Source organism: Alligator sinensis, unplaced genomic scaffold (assembly GCF_000455745.1).
Source record: "Alligator sinensis unplaced genomic scaffold, ASM45574v1 scaffold791_1, whole genome shotgun sequence".
NCBI lineage: Eukaryota > Metazoa > Chordata > Crocodylia > Alligatoridae > Alligator > Alligator sinensis.
Genome location: NW_005842258.1, coordinates 325427 through 345129, shown reverse-complemented (window position 1 = coordinate 345129; position 19703 = coordinate 325427). Strand labels below are relative to the sequence as shown.

Below are 19703 nucleotides of genomic sequence, written 5' to 3'. Positions count from 1 at the left end.
AATGAGAAGACAAGGAAAAAGAGAAAAGGAAAGGAGAGAGAAAAAAGAGAGAAAGAGGTAAAGAAAGGATAGAGAAAAAGAAGAGAGAAAAGAGAGAAAAGAAAAAAGAGAGAAAGAGGAGAGAGACAAAGAAATAGAAGAGAGAAAGAGGGCGTGTCCCTCTCCACCCATATCTCCCACGGCTACTGGCTGTGGCTTGGGCCCACTGGTTCAGTGCAGCATCTGGCAGAGGGAGGCAGCGACACCCCAGCAGCAGCCACTAGGGCGCTCAGGCCGTCCCAATGGTCCCAGAGTGCAGGGAGCCTGGGCCCAGCGCTGAGAAGGAGAGCCCAGTCAGGGCTCAGGCAGATAAATGCCACGTCCCACCCAGGCAGGGGCAGCACCAGGGCACCAAGTGCCAGGGGCCAGGCACTCAGGGCAGGGTCCGGGTGACACAGGGAGAAGCAGGCACGGGGGCAGGCTGACCTAGCTGGGCTGACCTAGCAAGCTGACCTAGCTGGGCCCTAGGGAAGACAGCAGCTGGAGGAGAGCGGGGATCAGGTGGGAGGCAGGGGCTGCCCTGGGTCTCTGCAAACTCAGGCTGTGGCAGGGGGGGGGGGGCGCCCAGCCGCACCCGAGGTGTGGACTGGCCCAGCCCACATAGCTCTTCATGGATGTGCTGCAGCTGCTCTGCCCACAAGGCGACACCGCCTGGCCAGGGCAGGATGCCAGACTCAGGGGACTCCCGGCTCGGCTTCCCTTGCATGTTTGTTCCACTCATGCTGTGCCTGAGCCACCCCTGGTGCAAGGGCCCAGCTGCAGGAGCCCCCAGGTCTGGGAAGCACAGCCACAGGCAGTGCTCAGTGCTGAGCCAGGCTAGGGACTCCAGCACAGAGGCTCCTGCAGTGCCTGCCTGGGCCCTGGTCTTGCCCCCCACAGCTCCCTTCCAGGGGCCTGGCCAGGGTAGAGGTCGCAGCCTGGGGACAGGGGATGGGGTCAGCAGAACACAAACAGTGTCCCTTCCTGTGTTCTCCTGACTCCACTCCCCATGCCTGCCGCAGCGCTAGAACCTGTGGATGCTCTGGAGAGCCCAGAGCATCAACTTAAAAAATATACATTTTTTTAAACAATTTCCTTGCACACCACCTGGCGTGCCGAGGAAAATGTCTCCACATGCCACTAATTGGCACATGTGCTGGGGGTTGCCTATCCCTTCCTTAGATGAACACCGCGCTGGATCAGTGCACTTCTTGGGCATAATGGAATTTCCTATCATAAGGGTAAAGGGTCACCTGTGAAAAGTCTAAGGTTTCTTAAGGACTGGTCCCAGGCAAATAAGTTTTCATACAGTGAAGGATTATCACAAACTTCATTGCTTGAAGCTCAACCACAGGCTTTCAATTCAAAAACAGTTTTGACACTTGTTTTGCAAAAATGCCAGTAACATTTATTTTGTTTCAATCTGGAACAAAAGCACATTTCAAGACATTCAAAATGGTTGTGAATTTAATGATCATTCTCCAGTGAGTGACCCCTAATAACAAATAATTTTATATGTTGAAGTGGCCAACATTAATAAATAGCAATATTATGCAACATAATGCTTAAAGAAAATTAATTGCGATGGGTATTTGCATTAAAATACATATAAATGTTCTACCTTGTAATCCTCCTGCTCTCAACAGTTTGTTCTGTAGGCCCATAAAGCCTACCAGGGGTATCTCAGTTGGCTGGTTGCTTTTTGCTTGATAACAAAGGAAATAGGGAAAAGAGAGGCAGATGCTCTTTTGCAGAAGAATACAGGAAGAAGCACTCATGACAAGCAAAAGAGATCTTTTCCACTGAGATACTCCTAAGTATCCTCTGCTTACTAGAATCTTATGCTGAGACCCTAAAAAGTTGAGTAGTTATGAAAATCTTTAATTGTTGAATGTTTAAGGTTGTCTACCTGCATTCTGTAAAAATAATTAAGACAGTCTATAAAAGATAAAGGATGTTATCGAACTTTTTTAGAACCACCTAACAGCTGAAATTCATTACCGTTGCAATTTAAAACTAAACTAAACTTCAGCAGTAACCAATCAAATTAAATGGTGTCATTCACTTCTCTCCTACACACTCTGATAAATTATTTCACTTGCGTTCGTGCTTTGCTGCTCAGTCTAAGCCTGAATTATATCCTATTTGAAGGCAACTAAAGCATAATTGTACTGAACCTTGTTTTTCATTAATTTTATCAAATGTTTTCCAGGTGTTCTTATAGAAAGACCTTTGAATGTATGGAGTACTTTGTAATTAGTTAGGCTTCATAACACACCAGTGAGGAATGTACAGTACATTCTTTTTCTGTTCTTTATGTAAATTGGTAAAGTGAAGCACACAGAGGTTGCTCGCAGTTGTGTAACATGTCTTTTGCAGGTTCAGAAATGTAATGAATGAGTTTGCATTGGGCCATGCTTGTCCACTGATATCTTTTCTATTTTACATAGAACATATAGGCCTGTGCAAAGCAAAAAGTATTCACTTCAGATTTGGAGGGACAGTGATTTGATTTGACTCAGCCGAATCTGAAGATATTTGGCGCTGAATCTTATTTGGCCATAGAGTATACAGGCAGGCAGGAGCAGCTTGGGGAGCAGCTGGATGAGCCCTGGCTTGAGCTGGCAGCCCCAGGAGAAACCGCTGCTCATCTGGCTGCTCCCCCCGCCAGGGTGAGGCAGGCCATGCTGGCAGCCCCAGGAGAAGTTGCAGGGGCTGCAGGGAATGATCGGGGGGATCGAAACGGGAACTGGGGAATCAAATAGGGAGCTGGGGAGAAGCCCCTGTTCATTCCCCCAGCCCCCCAGTCATTCCTCCCAGCCTCTGCGGCTTCTCCCGGGGCTGCAGCTCAAGCTGTGGCTCATCCGGCTGCGCCCCCCCCCAGGGCGAGGCAGGCAGTGCTGGCAGCCCCAGGAGAAGCCACAGGGGCTGGGGGCAGTGATCAGGGAGCTGAAGGGAATGATTGGGAGCTGGGGGGTCGAACTGGGAACTGGGGGGAAGCCCCTGTTTGTTCCCCCAGTTCCCCCAGCTCCCTGATCATTCCCCCCAGTCCCTGCGGCTTCTCCCGGGGCTTCTCCCAGCACTGCCTGCCTCACCCTGGTGGGGGAGCAGCCGGACGAGCCGCAGCTTCTCCTGGGGCTGCTGGCTCAATTCGGGGCTCATCTGGCTGCTCCCTCTGCTGCTTCCACCGGCACTGCCTAGTGCCTGCCTGTACAGTCTATGGCTGAATCTCTCTGAATCAATTCAGAGGCTTCTGATTTGATTCAGAGTTGAAGATTTGTGGGCCAAATCTTGTCCAAATTGAATCAGCTACCGAAGCTTCACACAGCCCTAATATGCTACATTTTAGAAATTAAATATAATATCAAGATTAAAATGAAAAGATGAGGCTCTGTATGCATAAAGAGTATACAAATAATCTGCATCTAAAACAAGAAGGACTGAAAAGGGTATGTTGTTGCAGTTTGAAAATCTGTACTATTGTAACTTTAGTGTTTAGTGGGATGATGTTCCAGGTATATTAGGAACCTGCATGGACATACAAAGCCATAGTTGGGAGAAGGAAACAGTAACAAGAGACAATTTGAAAGCCAAGAGAGACATGAGAACTAAGAATTCTTTGGGAAATAAGATGATTCATGTTTTTAAAGGTGAATTTAAGAAGACTGAATTTGAGAGTATGAGACAGGAAGTCACTTAATGGACCTAACAGGGGTTGATAAGACTATAACATCCGTAAAAGAAATGTAGTTGTATTTGAGAGGAACTGTGAGGAGCCAAGGTGGAACAATGGGAGGCTGGAGAGCAGCATGTTTTATGGTTTTGTGTTGTATTCTGTGGAAATAACTGGCAATGCAATTAAGAAGGTTGCCAAACTACACAATATGCTTGCTTTATTTTCTCTTTTAACGTTAATAATATTCCATTTCTTTTTCACCGTTTTTGAATCCCTAAAGTTTTGCATGCTCTGCAGTAACTGAAGAAATCGATATACATTGAAAAAGAATGGGACTAAAGTTCATAAAATGTTTTTATAATATAGGTTACTGGTATAATTTTAGTTCTCTGTACTAGCATAAGAAACCCACTTTCTTAAAGTAGACATTAGACTGATAACTTCAGACAAGAGATGGAGATAGTGGCTCAGTTCGCAAACTGGTAGCTCTTTTGTGTGGGTGGCATTGTACATACATTTCATAAACCTTTAGTTATCACCATGAGGAAATAACGTGGTAATGGTATTTCTCGTTGGTGGAAGACAGCATCTCTTCCATAGAATTAGTTGTACACATATAGGTAGTTACCCACCCTCTTCATCTACCCAGACTAGTTCACTTCTCCTACTTCTGAACTAAGTTTGTTTTCAAAACCAAATGTTCCAAGTCGCTTTAATTTACATAAACACTTAGCTACATTACTAGGTTTGTGTACTAATCATGGGAAGCATCAAAGACTAATTAGCTTTTGCCTCAAACGCTAGCAATTATCAGTATGTGGAGAAGAAAAGAAAGGGTTTAGGTCTACAGGGCCATATTAGTGATGGTAATGTTGACACTCGGTGGAACTGTATTATTATGATTATAGTTATATGTAGACTTTTAAGGCCAGAAGGAACCATTGTGATCTTGTATTCTGGTCACACATATAAGATAAGCCACAGACACCCCCCCCCCCCCTCGTAATCCCTATATTAAAGCCAGTTATTTATTTGTAGTATTTGGACTTTTCCACTTGAGAAATTGTAATTCAATTACTCAATTCAATAACTACAAAGAAATGTAGGTGTCCAAGTAACTATTTTTGCAGATTCCAGAAAATATTACAGCAAAATATTGTGTACTAACTAACTAGGATTAGCTTTCTTTTAGTGTTATTAGAATTTAGATTACTAAGAGATTATGATTACAATTAATCATACTACAGAACACAACTGGAAAAAAAGGGTTTTTTTAAATATACATTGAATCTACAAATGCCCACAGAGATGATGAAGCCAAAAAAGGAAATGGTTTCAGATAATTAAATAATCAAGTGTAGTACACATGTCAGTTGTACCTTTGGACTGGGTGTCATAACTTCCTTAGTGTACAAAGTTCAGGTCAGCTATATTAGTAAAGCACTGACAAATTCAGTTAAAGGTTTCCAGAGGCTATTCCACATGTTTATGATGCAGCTGCTGTGTCTGTAGCAGTTAACATAGACACCTTGTAATATGCTGAATTTTACATATCTTGCAAAGGTAACTTAGCCTCTTAGTTATAATATTTTGAACTGATAACTCTCAGATTAATTATTTCATATTCATTGTGATTTTTTTCATAAGAAATTGAAAATCTGATAGTGTGTGGGGATAGTCACACTTAACTATATCAACAAAATTAAATAAAAAAACCACAACTATATCAACAAAATTAAATAAAATAATAAAATAATAAACTAGTTCATGCTATTAAAATATATGTACAGTGGCTATTAATACTGTACTTGTTTTTCTTTCCATCATGATTTATATTTCTCATATGTTTGCTTCAGTAAAAATCACCTTGCAGTTACTATTTATAAGGACTCCTGAAATGGATTCCAAAGCTCGTTATAATTTAGTTTTATTACACTACCATCTAGTGGTGCAGTTGATATGTAGGAACTGAATACAAATTGTAGACAAAAGTAAGGTTTCTGTACTCATAAAAAATATTAAATGCCCTCAGAAGTTAACTCAGACTTTTGCCAGTAATTTGTCTGAGCAATTTCAGGTTTGAATAAAATACATGTACAAAATAATAATAGTTTTGAACACATTTTGAATACATTTATAAAGCAGATTCCAAAAAATCAGCCAAGGAAGATTGGAAGTTTGCCTAATTGGTCTGTTATTTTATTGACTAGCCTTGATGAAAAAGGAGGAGGGAAACATACCTCACAGATTGTTCATTGTCACATGCAGAATGACAGTTGTCTGTTTGGACTTTTTCAAAGGACCACTTGCACAGCAATGAGTGTTAGTCATAAAATTATAACCATGTGATTAAAGAAAAACTGTCAATTTGAATGGCAAGTTTGATTAAAATATGTGCCTACCAGAGTGACAGTAGTGCCTCCAGACTTTTGTGACTGAAGGACTCTAGCAAAAAAACCCGTCCATTTTGTACACATGGTAAATAGTTAACATCATCGGTAAGGCACTACTGGAGTGGCAATCAGCATGTCCCCCCAACCACTGCTTAAATTATTTTGTGATCCATAGTTATCAGTTCATAATTATTGTTTTTATTTTATAATCTAATGCAGTAAAAACGTTTTGTCCTCCGATACTGGTACTTAGGCTATACACAGACATTCAGTTGCTGCTGGCAGAGTTGCTGCTCTCACAGTAGAAACCATGAGTCTACAGATGTTCGGGATGTCAGCAAAAATGGCCATTCCAGAAGAAAGAAAAACCCAGGAACAACCAGGGTTAAATCGCTCTTGGGAATGTTTCTGTATACTTATCTTCTGAGAGAAGCTGCAGAACAGTCCTCCAGAATCCCAGTGTGCTTTGTTCCAAGCTCTCTCCCCTTACCATGGGTCCAGGGAGAAAGTCTGTCTTTGGACTGGACTTTAGTGTTCCAGCTGAGCAGGAAGCTGCTTCACAAGCTCACATTATGCTACAGTCTGGATCAGCTAATCGGGGCCACCCCATGCACTGCTGTTATCTTATGCCAGGCAGATTGGGGACCTGCAGAGCATGCTGAGATATGTATACAGGGGGCTGGTTGGGCAGTGGCTTGGCATTCAAACATCAGTTCAGGGGTCTCCAGATAAATTTTTCAGGCAGGAAAGCAAAACCAGGAGAATTCTTCCAGATAAACATCTTTTGAACATGTGTATTCAGCCTTTGTCTCCTGTTATCATAGAATATTTCTTCATTTGATCAAGACTGTTTGTCACCCTTTCAGTCATTTGGCCCCTTAATAATCTTCTGTACTGTACTTTATTAGTAGGTTATATCTGCTGCCAAAGATTATGTGAGGTAAGACATACTGTATGTAAGTAATCGCCTCTCTGTCAATTCAATATCAACATGTAGTCCTATTCCACCAACAGAAACGTTTCAAGAGCAAGTCCTTCTAGGAAAAATTAACATCTTAATTTACAAAGTTCAGAGCAATTATATGCTATTGCAATTTTTCAAATAAGTAGCCCAATAAAATTAAAATATAAACTTTATATTTTCATCCATTTAATTGTCTCTTAGGGCTGCATACGTGAAATTGTTGCTCTCTCTAGAAAGCTCTACTTAGATGTCAGTGCAAGTACACTTCTCGGCCTCTTGAAGGCTGAGATCTAGCGTGAGCTTCCGACATTAAAGCACTACAGTTTTCATCCTGTAAACTCTGGCAAGTAAACCAGACAGCAAAGGAGAACATTTTGCCCTACAAAAGAATACAGGAGGGAGTTTGTAGTGCATGACCATGGCAACTACTTGCATTTTCAGCTCACATATTGCATATGAACTGATATCGGTTGGAGAAGTTGGAGAGCATGAACTATGTTGTGCACCTACACTCTTGTATTTAGTCGTGAATGGGCTCCACATCTGTGCTACTGCAGTGTCTTGTGAGATGCAACTGCTGTATAGCACCTAATAGTGAATCAGTGTCATTCTTAATGTTATGGTTTCTTGGTTGTGTTATTTAGTAAAATGTCTTTATAACATTGGTACTTAATACTATTTTCAAAAAACAGCTTCTTTTTCAAAAGGTAATACATAGCATCACTGATATAACACATTGCATTCAGGTGCAATGACTTAGCATTCCCATTCCAGTCAGGACTAGCTTTGATAAACTGAACATCCTCATTCCAGCAGGGAACAGGTGTTTCAGGGATTTGGCATTCAATTCCATTGCCTGCTGTGCCTCTGATAACCCGTGTAATAACATCTCCGTGTCTAAGTTTTCTGTAGAACAGGTATGGTAAAATACCTATAGTACTTTACAGGGATATAAATAAAATAAATTAAAGGTTGGTGTGGATGTAGATGGAAATCTCAAGGTTTCAACAGGTGGTTATCTTCTATAAAAGGGTAGAAAAATAATCTATTTTAAAATGTCAGATTTGCAAAAATAATTAAAAAATCAAAGAATAAATGAATGCAAATATTATACAATAGGTGAAGTTTATAAATTTGAAGTTATCCATATGCCATGTTGTGAAAAAGACCCTGATAATGATTTATTTAAAATTAAACACCTGTAAGTCAAGTTTGATATTCGATTTCTTATGTAATTTTGGTCAGGGCTAGCTTTGAAGTTAAAGCTCTCCATTGGTGCAGCATGAATAAGTAATAATTCCTAGTGTGATTGTTTACATAAGCAAAAAGTTCATATTTTAGTGCACTGAGTCTTAGGATATTTTGGAGACATCCACTCACATACCTGCTTTATGTTTGTTTAACAATGTATATAATGCATTGATTCACAATATGGGGGATACTGCTCTAATCTAGAATACCTGAAGCTTATTGAAACAGAAAGCTTTGGTTTTTAACTTCTTACAAAAGGCTTTTTTTTCCTTTCCAGTTGGGAAGTTGTCAGTTCCAAATCGGACTACAGACCCCGAATAAATCAATGTATTGCTGAAGCACTGATGAATTTGTTTATATTTCTTGAAGAGATGTCACACTTCAAAGAGCAGAATCCTGGCAAGGTAAGTTCAGTAAATAAGATGAGTGATTTTATCCTGTTTTTATGAGAATCGGATGTATGTCTCACATACATGTCTTTGCAAACAACGATAAACAAATGTTCCTATGGTCTCTTCTTCAAAATAAAGATACCATGCTAGATTCTGTCTGCAACATCTTCTTGGACAGACAAAAGCTACGCCATGGGAAGATTTACAGCAGCAAGCCTCCTCCTCTTTTAACTCCTGGGCTCTCAACCCACTTTTACAATACCAGAATTGGGACTGGGACTATACACTATGTTGGAGTTCCCAGTAAAGGTGAAATCTGCTTCCTGTAGTAGACAGATTCATTCATTTACTGTTTTTAAAAATAGGAAAAATCTGTACCATTTCTAAGTGTATATAGGTATTTTCAGACTAATTGTGATTGAACTCAGAAATCATCACAGAAATATTATTTAAATACCATGGGCTATAAGGAGATCTTATCTGTTCTATAGACTATATTATTCTTCTGTTTATAAGTGTAGAGCAGGGGTGGCCAAAATATGGCCCACGGGCTGAATCTGGCCCACCAGGGTATTCTATCCAGCCTGCGAGGCCCCTAAAAAATTTAGAAAATTAATATTTTTCTGCTCCTGGCTGCCTGTCAAAGATGACAGGAGCCAGGGGCAGTAGAACCCAGGGGGAGCTGACAGCAGTACACAGCAGCCCAGGCCCGCCGCACCCCCAGCAATTTCCCTGCCTTCTTGCTTCCACACTGCTCCAGCACCACATGGCTCCTGGCTGCATTGCCAGACCTAGGAGTATGGGGCCACACTGGTGTGCGCGTGTGTTCATAGGGTGAGTCCCACACACACACACACACACATACAACCATACACGTGCACCTACACCCCCCCTTGCACTGCCATACACACAGACACACACACCCCCTTAACATACCCCAGCCACCCTCCCTCCCACAAACCCCATACCACCCACACCCCACATATCCACACACATACCCACATGCTCCCTCACTCCACCCCCACCCTTGTCCATCCCCCACAGACACACCCACACCCCACATACCCACATACCTACAGCTCCCCACAAACCTATACCCATGCCTGCCACACCCCTCCACAAAATACAAGAGTAAGACTTCATTTTAAGCTATTATAGCTTAAAATATCATCACCTCTATGTATACTGCACAAACATGTAAATTTTCAAAAATGTAATTTTGTACGTGAAATGTACTTTCAAAAAAGTATTTAAAAAAAGTTTTGAAATCAAATTAATGAATGTTGCAGATCAGGGGTTCTCAACCTTTTTTTAAAGAAGTGTGCCCCTTCTGTGGGTACCCCTTCCGCACTGTACTTCCAGGGACAGGGAGAGGGGGGAGAATGGCAAAGGTGAGGGGTTAGGGGGCGGGACTTCCAGTCACAAGATGGCGACCTGGGGGTGGGGCACCTGTCACCCCCCTCCACAATATACAAGAGTAAGACTTGATTTTAAGCTATTATATATCATCACCTCTACATACACTGCACAAATGCATGTAAATCAGGACAAAAATATTTTTTGAAATCAAATGTAATTAATAGCATTGCCTTTCTAGAGAATTGTTTCTATTGCACTGTTGTCAATATTGTCATGGGATTATGGATTCTGATCATCATTTCCAATGTGTTCTGTTGCCAGTTTTGCCTTCTAGTCTGCAGTGTATGTACATTTTTCACCGTCTTGGGAAGTTATGTTCCTGGAGTTGTACTGTCCTACTTTCTGTGTAAGTATAGTCTTTTCACCCATGTCTTGTGTGTGGTATGTTTGTAATGCAGTCTCACATACTGTGGGATGAATAGTGCAGTATATGGCTCTTGATCAATGATGTGCTTTATCTGGTTTCAGTTTACAAGTTTTTCAGCTTGTCAGCTAAAGTTGTAGCACAACACAGTTCAGCTGCATCATATCTAACACCAACCATAATAAAAAAACTTTGGTTGTTAGTAAAAAGTTTGCAGATAATCTGTTAAAAAAAAAATTCTTTTGTTGGCAACCCCACTTGACTGCAGGAATGGTTTTACACTCTGGTGCCCCCACTTCAGCAATCCCCTATTTATCCCAACATGCTGATGCCCCCAACAGTACCCCATACTATCCTGCTACGTACCCCCCAGCCTTACCACTGCTGGTCCTGGCCCCTGCCTCCCCTCCCTCTCTCTCTCTCTCTACCTGTCCTGGCACAGACCCTTGAAAGCAGGAACTCAGCAGTGTTACAGGCAGGTAATGGAACGTCACAGGAGCAACAGCTCTTGGCAGCAGGGGGAGAGATGAGGCATGTGTGGGAGGCTATGGAGGCGTCTGTGGGCTACAAAGCCGTCTGAGAATGCTCCCTATAGGATGCTGGTGGTGCTGCTCAATTCTGTCTGTCCAGTGCTTTACCTCCCACATTTTTATGCCCGGGGATCTTCAGTCAAGCTTCTGGTTGCTTTGTTTTTGGTTTGTTTGGTTTTTCTTTTACGGTCAGCTCCAATTTTTTTTACAGACAGGCATTTTTAACCTTGTTTTTCACAGACTATCTATAAATTTATGGTCAGTTGGCAACCCTGACTATGACCACAAACTCCCTTGTGATTGTGTTGCTTTCTCATAGAAGCCAATACTCTCAAAAACAGGTCAGAATGTGCTGTTCCCAATTTTTCACAGTACATTTTCCTTTCTCAGAAAGTGATGTCTTCAGATGCTGATGGTAGGTTTCAGTGGCAGACTGTCCTGTTACCATTACTACTTTCTTCAGATTTTGCTACCTGACACCTATATTATTTGCTGTATCCAAACAAGACATTTGTACACATGTTTGTACCGCAGCACTGGGCACTTTTAAAAGCACCAGGCACTGCGGCACATGCATTTGTATAAACAGCAAAATGCGTGTCAGTGATGAGAAAATGGTGTTGGCATGCTTTTGAACTAAAACACATCAAAGGTGTTTTAGTTCAAAGCGCACCACCATTTTCTCCACACTGACATGCATTTCGCCACTTATATATCTGCATGCGATGCAGTGCCATGCACGTCAACTCATGTGCGGACCAAACTCAATTAATCGAGTCTGCTCTGACACACTATCTCTGGCATGTTGCAGCACAAAAAAGTATGTGTATAAATGCCCGCAGTGTCCAAATACAATGGTGTATATGCTATTAGGACTTTTTATCTCAGATTCTGAGAGAAGGAAGAGTAAGGAGTTTGCCATTGTATGTGTACTGTCCGTACAGGGATAGTCAAGGTAGTTGAGACACATGATATCATGTAACAGAGCAGGAAATAGGGATCCCAGTCTTAAAAGTAGTCTAAATAATATCAGCTAGAATCCTAATCAGGGGGCATGGTCCATTGTGCTAGACATTATAGTTGGGAACTAGATAGAGAAGCTCCTTTGATGTGGACATTTACTGTTGCTTCAGTTTTATAAAACTTACTCCTCATTTTGATTAAATCTGTTGTAGAATCTTTATTCAGTACTTCAAGTAGAGATATTTAAATACAGCTTCTCTTTATATTGTCATTTTTATTGCAGTACTCTGTGCCTTTTTATGTCCTTTCTTCAAGTGCAATGAATTTGGGCAGAAAGTGTGCAGCAAAATTAAGTCAGTTCTGCTGAAACTGGATTTTGGAATTGGGGATTATATCAACCAAAAGAAAAGAGAACGATCTGGTAAGTAGCTAAAGTGGGGGTTATTAGAATTTTAGCTAAAAGATAGCAACCAGGTTTAGGCTGGACTAATAGTGTATATTAGGGTCAAAATAGGGTTAAAAATTACTCATGTAAAAAGAAACAAGGCAGGACTGATTTTGCTTATCATACTTGATTTTATAAGTTTGATTTTACTGGTTTGTAAATTCAGGAAACCTTCTAGTTGTGATGTATGAAACATAAGATATCTAGATTTTTTTGAACTTGGCATGTACTTCAAAGTGCGTGGGTTCTATTTACATCATTATACATGTAAAAACTAGCAGTTAGATCACAATTCTGACTCAGATTTCAGGACCTGTGAATTTATTCCCTGGAAAATCATGCTGCTGTGACTGGGTCACTTAACTTTTATGCCTGTATTTTTCCCATTGTGGTATATTGCCTGACTTAATTATTGATATCCTTTGGAATTAAGGACCTTACATGTGTTCATTATTTATTTTGCTATTAAGATGTTTACTAAGAGAGGAAGAACAAAAAGCTGTTACTGAAAACGAGAATATGACATGACATCCTTATTTCACATTTCTTTACCAATTTATTTAAGGCTTACAATGACTTAATGAGGGGGCATTATCTCCTTCAGAAGGACAATACAAGGGGATGAAATGTACAAAGGAACTTAAGTACCTAAAATATGACTTAGGCACCTCAGTTCAAAAAACCAATCTCTAATGCCACCAACCTGCTTAGGCACCCAGAAACTGTTACTTCTACATTTTTACAGAAAACCTAATGAGGTACTTAAAGTTTTGCTACTGCGCATGCCCTGAGGCACTGACATCTTGCTGAGTCAAGCACTTAGATGCGTCTCCCCCAACCTGAAGTTATTTTCAGTTCACAAACTAAGTGTCCAGACATTTAAATCCTGACGCAGTCCATCTAGTCAGTAACCACTTGACTGTATTCAGTTCAGTGCCCTGAAATAATTTAATTAAAAAATGTAGAGGGTGCCCACCTGTGTGCTTAAAAACAAGTGGTTAGGACATGTGCCTCAGGAGGTGGAACACATAGGTTCAGTTGCCTCCTCACCTGGACAGAGTTAAAACTCACATCACCCACCTCCCCTCCCAGGAGAGTGCACTGACCATTAATCTAGAAGCTAGGCTGAACTGACCCTTTCCACACAGCTTGTTGAAGTTGGGTCACTGTGTAAAAAGGGTTGCAAGACTCAGAAGTTTAGATGGGAAATTTAACAAAAGGGGAATATAAGTGTAATCCAAAGGAGAGTCCTGCATTCTTATCCCTGCTCCCAGCAGTGTTTATATTTTATCCAAAGACTCTAATGCCATAACCATCACCATCACCTCCCTTTATCCTCTTCTTTCTCCATGAAAGGAAAGAGGGAACCAGCCACCTGTACCCAAAGAGATGACTTGCTCGCCTAAGACTAGGCAGTTCCTTTCAAGTTGTGAATCACACGCTCCCTTCAGTATTTCTTGTTGGTTGGAATAGGTGTCACCCCCCTTTCTTCCCAAACGCATCCAAATTTGAGGTAGGGGAACGTAAGTTACCATACCTATGCCCCTTTGGAAACCTTGTCCAAAGAATTCTAGAAAACTGCTCAGGAAGGTGCACCAAGTAGTATAGAACCAGAAATAGAACCTGCAGTTGGTTACTGGAATCCAACCTCAGTATCCAAATCCACTTGTCTCTAACTAGACTAGAGAAAAGAAAAATTCACGTATTAGAATAAATACTCCAAATATTCCATAAGCATTTAAGAATTGCAGTTAGACAATCCCCACAAACTAATCAGAACTGTAATGGAAATGGGAAAGGAAATATTCTGATATAAAGAATTCCCGTCTCACTTGAGTTTCTTTCAAACATGTAGATTACAGCAGATTCCATCAGGCTTTAGGAAATAAATCTATTTCAGGGGGAAGAAAAGTTTCATATATAGATTTTCTTACTCTTGTCCTAACTGATTTTTTCATATATATTACATTTTAAAATTAAAATCAAGAAATAAGGGACGCATAACTTGTACCTTGAGCTTGCTGTGTGTACGCAGGAAGTTTGAAAATAAGTAAAAATGGCATTGAACGCATCACATATTTGTCAGCTCTTATGCTGGGCTCCAGTGCTTCTTCCAGTTAACTGCTTTTAATAAGAAAATGCGGTCAAATGAAGAGACTGAAATAAAGGCATGGGAAGAGGATAAGGCAAAATGTATGTTCACTCCTTATACTGTATTTACTCAAATCTAAGATGAACCTGAATTTAAGACAGCCCCCAATAATTAGATTCTATTTATGGACAATTTATAAACTTGGTAGGTTTTTTTCATACATAAATTCATAGATTGTTAGGGGCTGGAAGGGACCTTGCAGATCATTGGGTCTTGCCCCTCCGCTCTAGGCAGGAAGATAACTGGGGTCAGGTGACCCCAGCAAGGTGACCCTCTAGTCTCCTCTTAAAAACCTCCAGGGTAGATGAATGCACCACCTCTGGAGGGAGTTTATTCCACAGTCTGGACACCCTGACTGTGAAGAAGTTTTTCCTGGTATTAAGCATGAAGTGACCTTCCAGGAGTTTGTATCCATTGGTCCTGGTCTTCCCTGGGGATGCCCTAGTGAACAGTTGTTCACCGAGCTCCTGATGCACTCCTCTGGTATAGCGGTAAGCCACTATCAAGTCCCCTCTCAACCTTTTCTTCTTTAGGCTAAAGAGGCCCAGGTCCCTCAGCCTTTCCTCGTATGGCTTGCCTTGCAAGTCCCTGATCATACAGGTGGCTCTTTTCTGGACCCTCTCAAGTTTTTCCATGTCCTTATTGAAGTGCGGTGCCCAGAACTGGACACAGTACTCCAACTGTGGTCTCACCAGTGCTGAATACAGTGGGAGTATCACTTCCTTAGTTTTACATGAGATGCATCGGTTGATGCATGCCAGCATGTTGTTTGCTCTGCTGACCACCGCCTCACACTGACTGCTCATATTCACGCAATGGTCAATCATTACCTCTAGGTCCCTTTCAGCCGTGGTGCAAGTCCAGCTGTCACCACCAAGCCTGTATGCATGTTGAGGGTTGTTTGCCCCCAAATGAAGCACCTTACACTTGGAAGTGTTAAACTTCATCTGGTTCTGGTCTGCCCAACTCTCGAGCCTGTCCAGGTCCACCTGTATCTGCAACATATCTTTTGACGTGACCATACTGCCCCATAACTTGGTGTCATCCACGAACTTGGCCAGCGAGCTTTTCAGTGAAATCATCCAAATCATTGATAAAGATGTTGAAAAGCACCGGTCCAAGCATGGACCCCTGAGGGACACCACTGGCCACTTTGTGCCAGGATGACACAGACCTGTTCTCTGGGTCCTACCCTGTAGCCAGGTTCTCAACCACTGTACTGTCAAGCAGCTGAGCCCACAATCATCCAGTTTTCCCACAAGGATATTGTGGGATACTAGATCAGAAACCTTTTGGAAGTCTAGGTATATAACATCTACCATGTCTCCCGTGTCCAGGTGGCAAGAGACCTGGTCATAGAAGGAGATGCGATTGGTAAGACAAGACCTACCTGCGACAAAGCCATGCTGGCTGTTCTGCGAGCGTATCGCACATAGATTCTTTAATGAGCTTTTCCAGGATTTTCCCTGGGATGGAGGTTAGGCTGATTGACCTATAGTTGCCCGGGGCCTCCCTCTTCCACTTCTTGAAGATGGGCACAGTGCTGACCCTCTTCCAATCCTCAGGGATTTTCCCCTGTGCACCACAGGGGAAATTGTTATAATTTTTCAGGTATAGAATCTAATTATCAGAGGTTTGTCTTGAATTTTTCCACCTTCCACTACTACAACTGTGGGGTCAAGTAGCTCCCTTGCCCTTTGTCACCCCAACTTCTTTTCGAGGGGCAAATTTGAAACACAAAGGACCAAAACACACTGACCTTAAAATAAACTTACCTGTAGCAATTTGTGTATAGGCATATTACTCTGGGTACCTATAGACTTAGTTAATCCAGAATTGATGTATTTGACATTTTTGCAAACTGCTTTAAGCTTCAGCACAGGTACTTCATAAACACAGTTTTTAGCAGCGCTTTTGTACCTATGTATACTTAGTACTAATTATGCATATTAGTCTAAAGCCAAAACGCTTATGATTTATCATATGGTTCACTAAGCTGGGCCCCAGCAGAATCAAGAGTGTTTCAAGCCATGGTGACCTCATAGCCCAGCTCTATTCAGTATGTGTGCGCACTCCAGATACCTCCCCCACAAAGGATCCAAGTTCCCCACTTGTGACTGGAACTGGGTATTCTTGTCATGGGTCCTGGGATCCTCCAAAATGTTATTTGTGGGGAGGCATGGGGCCACCTAGTCTGGCTCAACCTCGTGGAGGGCGGGGCCACACCAGTCGCATGCAACAGGCCAACAGGGGATGACAGAGCCTCTCATCTTACATAGATGTTTAGTGATGTTTGCCAGATATTTAAGGCTGGTGAAGAAAAAGAAATCCTTGGAAACAGGAGAGAAAGGTGCAGCTTAGCTGTGGGAGTGAAGAGAAAGTTGAAATGTATGCAGTGTAGTAGTTCACCATGAGTTGCAAAGCAGTTAACACTGAGGGGGACTGAGCAACAGACTCTATATCTTATTCACTTTTAGAATAAAAGCACTAACTTATCCTTGTGGTAGGTTTCTGACTTACCTGGCATGGGAAACGCTATGTATCTGAGTTTAGGAAGGCAGTTTTCCTTTAGCGTTCCCAGGGATAGCTGTTCTTCTGGCGTGGTTTAGTATCCACCAAAGCGTTGGTCTTAAAGAATAGTGGCTATGTGCTTTATAGGTCAACTTTGAAGTTGGTTACCATTACAGAGCACTTGCTGCTTCTGGCAGCAACAGTTTAATAATAGACAGTGTATTTAATGAGGAGGTTTTCTTGTATACAAATTTAAGATGAGGGGCTTTTCCCCCCATGCTGACTGGGGGAAAAACTTCATCTTATATTTGAGTACGTGTAGTATATTGGGGACCAAAGAAAGAGTCTATCAGATTTACTAGACTTCTCTCAATAGCAATTTTAAGATAGGCGAAGTGAGTATAGGAAAAAAAAAATAACTAGTGCTAAGAATGGCGAAAATTCTGTGAATGAAGCCTAATATATCCAGAAAATGGCAGCCTTTAAACCATAGGAAAGCAGCCTATAATATACATTCCATTGTCTGTGTTAAATTGCTATGGTGTAGCCATCTTACCATGAGGTGGAAGGTGTAATTTTGAATAGCAGCTATTTGAATAGTTTCATTGGTAATAACCTATACTGGCAATATTGTTTCAGAGAGAAATATATGTTGTAAGAGTGCTTCCCAGAACAGCAAGCAGCAGAGGCTGTTGAAAGGAATACATTTAGCAAAGGCAGATAAGTGATCAGAGTGGCAGAGCAAAGGAATTTTGCCTTTCCAGCTATAGCAGCTACAGAAATTACTTTGATAAACATCCAGCCTCAAAATGAGCACGTTTACATCACTACACCTATTACATATATCATTCATGATGTCAATAAATGAAGCCGTTAACATTCCTGAATTATTTAAGGAGCTCATGCTGTTCAACAGAGGCCACAGAAAAGACTCATAAATGGATTGAGAGAACCATGTTATCCTGCAGTCAATCAGAAATGGATGTCATCAGGATAGGATGAAAAATAACAGACTACAAATTTATTTCTTTCAGAAGCAGCAAAAACAAAATCCACAGAAGATGAGAGTGAATTAGACATATCAGCTTTGTGTCCTAAGGTGATTTGTTTTCAGTCAGTTATTTGTATTTATTTTGTATTTTAAAGCATTAAGAGCATCAAGATTACTTGTTCTCTGAGTTCTCTACAAAACATTTTTGCCCCTTAATTTCAGACATGCTTTTATTAACCAAGAACCCAGTATCGCATCACATTCTAAAAGTGACTCATAATCTCCACCCTGAGGGCTTGACGCAGGGAATGCCTACATCATATAATGCAGTTGCCAATAAGCTTGTTTGTGTACTAGGAGCAACATTAGCACCACCTGAAGGAGTCAGGCTAATTAATGTGGATAATGCACTTCCAGTTCTTGTTCAGAACTAGCTCAGGTGTCTGAGCACATCTCAAGGCACTGCTTTGGGCTTTGTAGATGTGCCCCCCTGTAATTAACCCCACATGTGCCTACTGTCCCTCCAAATATTTGGGGCTAATTGGAGCCTTCACCTGGAAAACATGTTAATGACTGTATAATGACTGTACCACAGTTCCAGAGCAGCTGACACTTTCCTGTTTTGGTAGACTCTGCAAAATTAGCTGAAACCATTGTAGAGCAGATTCATTTTACTATTTGTGCTTTCCCTGTCTAATTTCAAAACATAAAGAGAAAAACATTTCTATAGAATGGACTGAGTATGAAAACGCCACATTTTATGCTTTTTTATATGTAGGTTAGTCCTGCAGTTGTTGCCAAAGAGCTATCAGTGTCTGACACAGATGTATCAGAGGTATCTTGGACTGATAATGGGACCTTTAATTTATCTGAAGGATACACTCCCCAGACAGACACATCTGATGGTATGTAATAGTTTTATTTAAGTATTTAATTGTAGTACTAGAAACTATGTAAAATAAATTTAGGGAATTTTAGGACATGGCATACATTTTCTTTTAAAACTATATTGATTATGAAAATGTTTTGCTGTAGGTTCATTTTTAATTTTTTAATTTTTTTTTACATTCTGTGGGTAAGAATCATCTCTGTCATATAACTTGGAGCCCTTCAGTGTATAACTTAAACTTAAGCAGCAGTGGTGATGTTGCATACTAAATAGGTCTAAACTACATACATGCCCGACAAATATACTCAGAGCCAGCCAGACTTCTCAGACAGAGTGAAATCTAGGTTAATCCTCTTGCTCTTTGGCTGAAAGTACTATGTGGATGTAAGAGGAAGAATGTGAAGGGGAAATACCATGAGGTGTTCAGCAACCAGTTAAAGAAAAGCTTTGATGGACTTCCAATATTGGAATCTTATTGGAAGAGATGGGCATCAATGAGCCAGAATGAGAAAGGAGGCTCTGAGTAGAGACCTTTAAAGACTATTCTCTCAAGGCCACATCCTGAGGTCCTGAGTCTTCACTCCATTTCATTCCATTGTTTTTTAAGCAGCCTCCCAGTGGGAATTTAAGTAAGGACTAAGTGAAAAAACAGTGTGGCCATATCTAGATGAGAGGAAATGTGTGTTTTCCAGATGACAAGTAGCAGCGGCACACTTTGTGCGCCGCTGCTGCTTGTCCCTCAGGA

At 41.4% G+C, this 19703-nt stretch overlaps 1 protein-coding gene across 1 annotated transcript in view; it reads left to right on the top strand.

Annotated features, from left to right (window-relative positions):
* RETREG1 (reticulophagy regulator 1) overlaps positions 1–19703 on the top strand; it is a gene marked incomplete at its 3' end in the record, with an annotated part of 126272 nt that overhangs the window by 102587 nt on the left and 3982 nt on the right. The window contains exons 4-8 of the mRNA XM_014521782.2: positions 8580–8706; positions 10375–10459; positions 12254–12391; positions 18113–18177; positions 18848–18974. Of these exons, the coding sequence (XP_014377268.2) occupies positions 8580–8706; positions 10375–10459; positions 12254–12391; positions 18113–18177; positions 18848–18974 (542 nt within the window). The remainder of the gene's footprint in view (positions 1–8579; positions 8707–10374; positions 10460–12253; positions 12392–18112; positions 18178–18847; positions 18975–19703) is intronic.